This window comes from Zerene cesonia, chromosome 19, assembly GCF_012273895.1.
Source record: "Zerene cesonia ecotype Mississippi chromosome 19, Zerene_cesonia_1.1, whole genome shotgun sequence".
NCBI lineage: Eukaryota > Metazoa > Arthropoda > Insecta > Lepidoptera > Pieridae > Zerene > Zerene cesonia.
This window is the reverse complement of record NC_052120.1, coordinates 5,175,697-5,185,316: the sequence shown is the minus strand read 5'-3', so window position 1 is coordinate 5,185,316 and position 9,620 is coordinate 5,175,697. Positions and strand designations below refer to the sequence as shown.

Genomic DNA, 9,620 nt, shown 5'->3' with positions numbered 1-9,620 from the left:
TAATTAATTACTTGACCTAAAAATAAATTAATATGTCCAGCCAGTTCTTAATTATTTATGTTCATATTTTTATCCAAAACAGATTGGCGTAATTATAGAAACGTCTATCTTATGTAAATTATGTAATTCAACAGAATACCAGTATTTTTAATGTCAATGTTGACTTTAAGGGATTTAGAAAGTATTGGCGAGAGGAATGAAGGAAAGGATTGGGAAGGGTAAGGAAGAGGATATGGCCCTCCGGCTCCCCCACTCACCCTACGAAACACTGTGACATGCCACTATTTAACGCCGTTTTTCTGTGGGGGTGTGGTACTTCCCCGGTGCAAACTGGCCGTATCGTGCCGAAGCGTGCTCGACTCCCACATACATAATGTTTTATGCTTTGATAGATCATACGTTTTTTTGATAAGCATTTCTTTTTAATTTTTTGATATAACGTTATTGATTAAGTACGTATTTATTTCAGGCATGGCTATAATAACCACGAGAACCATTTTACGATGTCAATTTATGACAAATTTAATACCTTAAAACTGATTGATTACAACAAAGACTTATCAAACAATGGTTCGGAAAATCAATATAAAAAGCTTTTAACTTCCCTCGGGCAAGCATCCGAAACTAATTCAATAAAATGATCGCCCCTGATAGCGTTTCGGCTAGCATACGTCAAGAGTTGTTTATGTCGGCAGAAACTTAATAGAGTTATTAAATTTGGCTTTAATTTATTCAATTTCGGTGAGTTAGGAAGACAATGGCAGCGGGGGCGGGGCCTGGTCGGGACCCGCCTGTACGCACACCTGCTAATGTTATTAACAGAGCTTATTACCATACATTGAAAGCTTTCTGTGTTTCCGATACATACTGTTGATAATATGATGCATATTGCGTAATAAACGTGCAATATGCATGCAGGAAAAAACTTTTCAATAATATTGTTTTTGCTAGTAACAATCAACTTAACAAATCTTTTTTAAAAAGCAAGTAGCAAAATAAAAAGAGTTTGTACATCTGAGTGTTGCTAATCTGATGCTCCACAATCACACATACTTATTGTAAATATTGTAATGTATTACTTCCAGTTATTTGTTGTATTATAATTAATATTTTTGAATAGCATAACCATCATCATTATATATTCAGGAAGATTAAGATTATTTAAAATGTCTATGTATTACTAGAGTTGCTCCCGCGGCTTCACTTGCGCAACGGCCGTCCGTCATATATATTTATATCCCTTATTTCCGTTTATATCCCTTACCATTAAAGCTTTCTTTGTAGTATTCTTTGTAGTAATATGTAGCTAGCGCGGAATGTCCATCTCTCAGTCTCAGTCTCGAGCCCCGACTTATCGATTTTTGAAGAAGTCCGAGGTTCTCACCACTGAGCCACCACTGCATAATTATTATTTATTCACATATCTATTTGGTAATTTGCGATAGTGGGAGCTATGTCAAGCCAATGGCAAGCCTTTCTCCAAATCACGCATGCATGTGAAGCAAGATGTGTGGACGATGAAGACAATATTTTTCAATATTTGACAATATTTTTCGAATGCTAATAAGCTAAGAAAAATCTTAATTTTATCAAACGTTCGCCAAAATTATTTTTATCAGTTCTATTACCTAGAAGAAAACTTATTTTTATGTTGAAAGTAATTTAGAAATACTTTATATTTTAGTTTTTGTAGCGAAACCAATACTTAAATTAAATTAGACAGTGTATAATTGATCTTAATGAAATAATTTTTTTAAAGTCTATTCTTTTGTTTAAAACTTATAGACATTGTGAACGGATTAAGTAGTTCTTTTTATTATCACTATAATTTAATATTATAATGGTTGGCGATCTGCCATCACAAATAGGAACCTTTATATGCAGTAAAAAGCAGTCTTATGGTTCACCAACGGTCACAAGTCACAAGTATAGGTTTAGAGTCAGAGTTCATTCAGGAAGCTGGTGAGGGAATCGCAAATTTTTGCAGAAAGTATAAAGGATAGCAGTTTAGATACAAGCGCCATTTTTTATACTTGGTATATCATCATCATCATCATCAACCCATATATGTTCTCACTGCTTGGACACAGGCTTCTTATGGGGGTTCAGGCCATAATTCACCACACTGGCCAAATCCGGGTTGGCAGATGTCACATGTCGTCTAACTTTTGATTCATGGAGATGCCGGTTTCCTCACGTTGTTTTCCTTCACCGTTTTAAGCAGTGGTGATATTACAAATGCGCAGATGAATTGAAAAATCAATTTATTTCCTGCACCCTCGCCTGGTCTCGAACCCCGACTTGTCGATTTTAAGTCCGAGGTCCTCATCACTGAACCACCACTGCTTTGCTACATATACAAACTGATAATGTTTCCACTTAAAACATGTATGAGAATTTCGTTATAGAACGAGTAGGCCTTGGCAGATTGTCAATGTATCGTGTAGTTTAAGGGTAAATTTTCTAGGAAAAAAGACATCTTGAGAGTTCAGTCTTGTCTTTAGCAGAATGGTCCAAAGAGTTGTGCAAGGGCAGAAAGGCTGAATGGTGGAAGTTCCATTTGCCAAAGAAAGCATATCGCCAAATGCATCGATATAACTTAAATTGCCTGAACAATTCCTATTTTGAAAGAAGAAGGAAGTGAAAATTTGTTGAAATGTGAACATAGTGATTTAAAAGATTAGAGCATATTATTTGGTTGTGTGCAGTTGTAAAATAGTTTAAATTTAGTTTTTATCTGAGAGGAATAGGGGTAGAAGCTTTTTTATTTCTTTATCGTATATTCTAATCAGCAGTCTATTATGATTATTAATACATCTTTATACAGTTCGTACAGTTCAAACAGTTTAATTTGAATCACATTTTTTTAGGACACATTTCTTACATATCTACATAAATCATTATGAAACAGTGTCATTTTAATAAATCTAAAAAATATAATATCTATATACTCCATATATGGCACAGTTGTTGAGAGCGAAAACAAGTGAGATTACAAGAAACTTGTTTGACAGATAGGTTTCAATCTATAAAGGAACATTTAAGCGGTTAAATCCTTAAATCGTATCTTGATTTTTATTGCGCTGCGAGCGAAAACTGCTCGAGTCGCGTCCCCAAGGAGCTATCGGTTGGCAAACATCGCAATCCGATACGGAATAGCGATTTTCTATTTTGTTTTGTATTTCGACGACTTACACAAATAAATCGTAGGTTTGAAGCAGAAATGTGTTTGATAAGAGATGTAGAAAATTTTATAGTATTTAAATATTTTCTCGTTTTCTCGTCTTGGTAAATGAATAAATTCTTCATTTGCCTTCATAATTCATTGAACTACTGAGAAGTATTAACGTTGTGAAGGACTAGTGTCTTAAATAGGTCGTAAAAAAACTATAGTACAGATCACTAGCCCCCCGCACGGATAGCACTATATAGATATTATTTTTAGTTTCATGACGGTTCTTGTTATAGCATTATTCTTGATACCTGAATAAATAACGAACTAAGCATTTAGTTGCTATATATTAATATAAAACTAAAAATTCAAAATTTTTATATTTGTTGGCAAAAAATAAAAAAGGGTTTGTTATTAAATTACTCATACAGAATTTCTACCTTAATGTATTTCTAATCAAGATCGCCAGCACAATTTAATAAACTGTTTTGCCTCTCGGTTGAGTTCACAATTTTCTATATTAAATCGTTGAAGCTGCTGGCGGGCGGGTTGCTATGATACCTCAGAGAAGTTAATAAGTCATAAATAGCAGGTGTGACAGAGAGGGAGAATTACTATTCTATAAGCCGAAAAGAGAAAATTGCACCCCCAGGTGGAGGTGGTGATACGCAATCGACTGGAAAAAGGTGCTTTTGAAAGTCATGAGGTGTCCCCTAACGCAGTGTTTGACTATTAAAAAATATAGATATCACTATTTACATGAAACTCCTGTGGTGTTAGGAGTGACTAGGTATTCAAATAAAGAAGTAGTTTTTTTTACGTTATTTCTTTAATTTTAAAACAAAATACGTGACATCATACAAGTTTTAGTCTAAGACTCACATATAGCAAATGTGATTATTTAATGAAAAATGAGATAAGTTTTTAAATTTTTTATTTCTTGAACATGATCTGCAGTGTACAAAAATCTTAAAACAAAATTACGAACATGATTTAGTAATGGTGGGTAATTCAACACCTATAGTCCCTTATATCATAGACAACAAAATGCATCGATAATTTCATTTCGGCCTTTATTGTTTCAAAAAGCGTGCGAAGTGGCAACGTTGAAAGCCGATAAGAGCTGAGTATGCTGTTACCGAGTGGTCGATCAACGGTAAGTGCTCGTTCGATGCCACTTCTGCTGAGGTTATAAGAACTGCACTTAAAGTATTTATAATCCCTTATCGATCAGATGCCGTCGACAATGTTTTATAGGAAACTCAAAATAAGGTACAATGCTGCTAATTGAATATTGAAGTAGTCATAAATATTAATACAAGTTGCCAAATAAGAAAAAATAATGTTAAAAACGTTAATAGCTATTGACGTTTTTAATACTGGTAACATGATGTTGATGTTTTTCTAATTTCTATTATTGGATGAGCAAAGAGGTTGAATAGACATATTAATTAGTGAAATACTGGTGGTTGCACTGGCAAATCAGCTGAATAAAAATGCTGTTTGATATATTTATATATTTTTTATTTTTGTCATAGTAAATTTTGAAAAAAAATATTTTAAACATTTAAACTTTAAACTTAGTGGAAAATGTACATAACAAATTTCATTGATTGTGAATATGGTATATCAATATTCAAGTACATGTTTTTAATAATTATTGTGTGAGCAAAGAGGCTGAACAAAAATAGTGAAAATACTGGTTAGTTGGAACTAGCTGATTAAAAAAAAACATTCAATTTCTTCTTAAGAATTTAAAAATACATTTAATTGTGTAGAATGTGTGCGAAGTGTTAAGATTTTAATTTTTCAGGAAAATATAATTCTAAAATTAGTGTTTTAACTTTCAAGCATTGTTTCTAATGATGTATTGGCCGTGCCGTGTCGTATTACGTAACGTTGTAAATTTTTTTCTCTTTTCATAAGTAATAGATTAAGATAAGATTATTCATAAATAATAACACTATGCGTTAATGTAATTAGTTTATTACATTAAACGTTTTTCCCAGGGTACTAGGCTACTAAGAATAGGAACGTCAATGACCTCCACGGGTTAGTGTATATTAATCTACTCTTTGGGGTTAGTATCATGTGAAATGTCATTTGCAAAATACGTAATACTTTTTGCATTTCAATTACTGTTTATTTTATTTTAACGACTCTTACATCAATTTTAAATACCAAAAATATTATATTTCTCAACTTTAAATTCAAATGTCTTATTTATAAGAATTTACATATAAACTTTTTATATAACAAATTATTACATGCTATTTTACAGGTATATAAATATAAAGAAAGTATATAAATCTGAGGTTCTACACTCAATATTCGGCTATTGAACAGTGGGTAGAACCTCAAATAGACAGATATAAATAATATCACAGAAAACCAAAATAATTATGAATTCTAGCTTCAATCTTCACTATTAATCAAGTTAGTACCACAGTTAAATTAGTCCCGTCGTCTTTTTACGATATTTGAATAAAAATTGTACTGGTGATAATTCTCTAAGTAACTCGGTCAGCAATTTTAGAAATGTTTAACTTGATTGCGTTTTGCCCCCCGCTGACGTTTCAACTTATGAAAGAATGCATTAATCAGAACGGCTTGGGGAGGGTCGGCGCAGTTTGTCAAGCGAACTTTGCTTCAAGTTATTATGTAAAGTATGACATGTTCATAGCTGGATTTAATGATTATTAAATAACAGCATTAAAAAACGAACGATTTTGTTTTAACACATTTAGTATGTGGCAATTAATGCCATATATTTAATTTTGTTCCATCATTCTACTCAAGAGTGGATACACTTAAGGTATGAAAATCAATTATATAGTTTATTTAACAATGTCATGTTGTACACCAATTAAAAATAATTGCAAATACTTATCGCTTATCAGCGTTGTCTTCCCGTCAGTCAAGGTAAAGGATAAAGAAAAAGGTTATATAATTATTCTACGTTATGCGGGTGGCTATGAAAACTGAAGTAGGTAATGGAGAATAAATAAAATAAATATTTAGGATACCATATCCAAAATTTAAGCGTAAAAGGGTTCTGACCCTATTACCAAGACTTAGCTGTCAGTCTATCACCAGGCTGTATCTCTATAATCATATTAGTATCATAATTGAAATTTTCAGAGAAGATGTATATCATTTGCCGATACAACAAAAAATAATAAAAAATAGTAATTAAGACATCAATTTGATGAGTGACCATTTTTGCAGTTGCTTATTTTTCGGAACTATTAGTGTCGCGAGTCCGACTCGCACTTGACAAATTTTTACAATCGGTATAACTTTTTATATGTGAATGTGAGGTATGTGAGGCTATCATTCTACATATAGATTGATACATACATACATTGGTATAGATGAATGAAAGCGACGGATTTAAAATATTTCTCCACTGAATAATCCTAATTTAAAAAGAGTTTTATCTACCACCCAACGAAGTGGTTTATATGCATTTTCCTCTGCCCGCCTTTATTCTAAATTTCCATTTAAACATGATCATATTCAATAAAAAACAATAATTTTTCATAAAAAATTAAACGTGTTTTTTTCAATTATATTTAAAAGATTTTTGGTGTCATTAGGGATATCAATATAAATAATGAAATTTTATTTCATACACACACATAACAATGCATAAAAAATTATGAGGACGTTGTAATAAAGCATCGATTTTCATGATTTCCATAGGGCGTTTGGTGGACCGGGGAAACTTCATTTGCGGGCTCCTCTGGCCGTGAAATGAAGTCTGCGATATTGCTGATCTCCGCATCAGCAAACGGGGAGAGATCGTTTGTTTGAATCGCATTTGAGCATTCGAAACCCTTTTGGTTACTCCCTTTACGTGTTTCCGTTTTGATTTGCATATCTAGTCGTGTATTTAAATGCGAGGATGTATCCGTTACAATTTATACGCTGGAAAACTTTAACGCCGTTTATTTATTATTTTTTTATTGTTTATATTTTTTTGCATTTCAATTGCCTTTCTTTTTTTTCCATTTTAGGTATCTTATATACATACAATATTTTTTATGGATAATTATACGGTTACACGGTTACGGTAATAAATTTTACGGTTTACAAAATGTGTTATCAATAATTTTCGTGTATACGTCATAACATATGTACTATTCGAAAAAAGTACAAAGAAATGAATTAGAAAATTGCTTGGAGACCATGGCCATGAATGACCATATATAATAGTATCATATATTTTATTGCTGTAATAAACTTTAATTTAGTCGTTGCACATCGAATTTTCATTGATGAAACAAAGCGTTGTGACATGCATCCAATCTGTAAATGTAAATTGTTTATGAAAGAATATTTAACCATTCGTTGTAAATTGGGTTAAGACTATTAGCAATCTTTAAATGTATTAGAAGTGGCAAAGTAAATTAACGATTGCCAATTCAATGTAAAAAATACTATCCGTAGTAAAATTTCACAGAGAAAGGATTTCATAGAATTTTACGATGTTATTCAAAACACAAAAAAAATTCTTTTACATTTAGAAAGCTACATTTTTTCCCAAAGATATAAGATTTTGTTTTATTTGTACTGCTCAACTTTACTTGGGACAAATCTCAATATTAGGAAATATTGAACTTTTAATGAAAATGTAAAATCAAGATGACAAACCATGATAAATGTATGTTTTAAAGATGAAATATTGTTTGATGAAGAATAAAGTTGATAGCGATGATATGAAGATTGGTATGAATATAGCAGAATCATTTGACATTGACATTTATTGCAAAAAAATACTTAAAAATTAGGAAATTGTTCGTCTAGTTAATGAGATGAATGCAGATCTAATTCACATTATGAATTTGTTCATATTTTTGTAGATGTATACGCATATAACAAATCCTTTCATATTCAATATTACTAATATAAATGGGAAATCTGGACAGGCAAAAATATTAATCCATAATAATTAAAACAACAACCATTCCACAATATTCAGTTCTTTGTAATTGAAACTATGCAACTGTATAAGTTTTAATATTCGAAGCGTTTGCAAATCCGGGTGGAAACATTGATGGGGTCGACGTCTATGTACTTTTGGTGTTCCTGAAAATTTTCAGAAATGTTACAAAACCCCGCCCCATTACAGTTGAGGCTGCGATTGGCGGCTGTTGTTCCAGTTAGCTGAAGGTATCGACCAATGGAGGAGGCGGTGACGCGCAGCCGTAGCAAAGCGCTAAGCTGCGCGGGACGCGCTACGAGCGACAGACGCTACCCCGGATCTGCTACGCCTGGCGACTGAAAAAATGTAAGTATTATTTAAAAAATCATTTCCATCACATAACTGTAATTTTCACAATTTCACAACTCCCTGCAGTTTCAATAGGTATATCTACGTAAAATGTGTATGTATATACTATATAGCATTGGATCGATATAGCTATACATATGTATAGATAGATATATAGCGACGGTTACGTAACATGGCTGATACCAGTGAAGCGTTTAATGTTTTATATTTGAAATATGTATAGGCTGATTATAATTTTATTGGTTTTGATGTATTAACTAAGATAGTTAAAGGCTAACTTTAAAAAAAAATTGTACACGTGTAATGAATATATATTAAGTTTTTAAAGCGTAAGAATGGTGCAAATGACACAACAAAATTATACTTACAAAAAAATTATACAATAATTATTTTGTGAATAAAGGAATACATTAGTATGAATTGTAAAGATCGTAACTCTTATTACTCTTTCTGATTTTGTCTACATCATTTAAATAAGCAGCTGACTGTAGGTTTTGTCAATTTATATTCTGTAGTTTTTGCTTAAAGAGAGGCCGAGGCGACGCAAAATGAAGGGATAAGTGTTAGGTTAAGTTGCTATAACATACTATAGTGCAATAAAAATAGTTTTATAGAGAGATTACACAAAGAAATATTTTCAGGTGTTAGTTATGTGTAAGTGCGTTACATGAAGGACATCGGGTTTCCGAAATGCAGGGGCTCCAAGCCGCGAAAGAGAAGGCATCCAGCCTCTTCGCCAACAAACCCCTAATACTCAAGTAAGTACTTATATTAAATATCAAAGTTTTCTTATTTAAAAGATGAGCTACTTTTTGTTGTTACATAATGAGCTACCACATTATAGACATTTAAATAAAAACAATCTTAGGTATTTTTTGCTAATAAAGAGATAAATATTATTTAAGTTCAATTTGATGAAGATGAAGTCAAATCAATCGTTAGATTTGATTTTTTATTACAATTGTATGTGAAAGTTGTCACATGTATCACAGCATCTCAAATATAATTGAGAATTTTGGTTAACTTGCGAACTTTAAGAGAAATCATCTTTATAAAATTGTGGTCATCTTTTCTTTTGACTACAATACATTAAATTCTTCAGGCCTTTTAATATTTAATAACCTTCATAAAAATAAAGCAATAAACGTGCTA

General features: G+C 31.9%; 1 protein-coding gene across 1 annotated transcript in view; it reads left to right on the top strand.

Moving 5' to 3' along the window:
* LOC119834236 (vesicular glutamate transporter 1) overlaps positions 1 to 9,620 on the top strand; it is a 56,805-nt gene that overhangs the window by 12,480 nt on the left and 34,705 nt on the right. Inside the window, exons 2-3 of the mRNA XM_038358570.1 lie at positions 8,307 to 8,465; positions 9,110 to 9,226. Of these exons, the coding sequence (XP_038214498.1) occupies positions 9,159 to 9,226 (68 nt within the window). The 5' untranslated portion in view covers positions 8,307 to 8,465; positions 9,110 to 9,158. The remainder of the gene's footprint in view (positions 1 to 8,306; positions 8,466 to 9,109; positions 9,227 to 9,620) is intronic.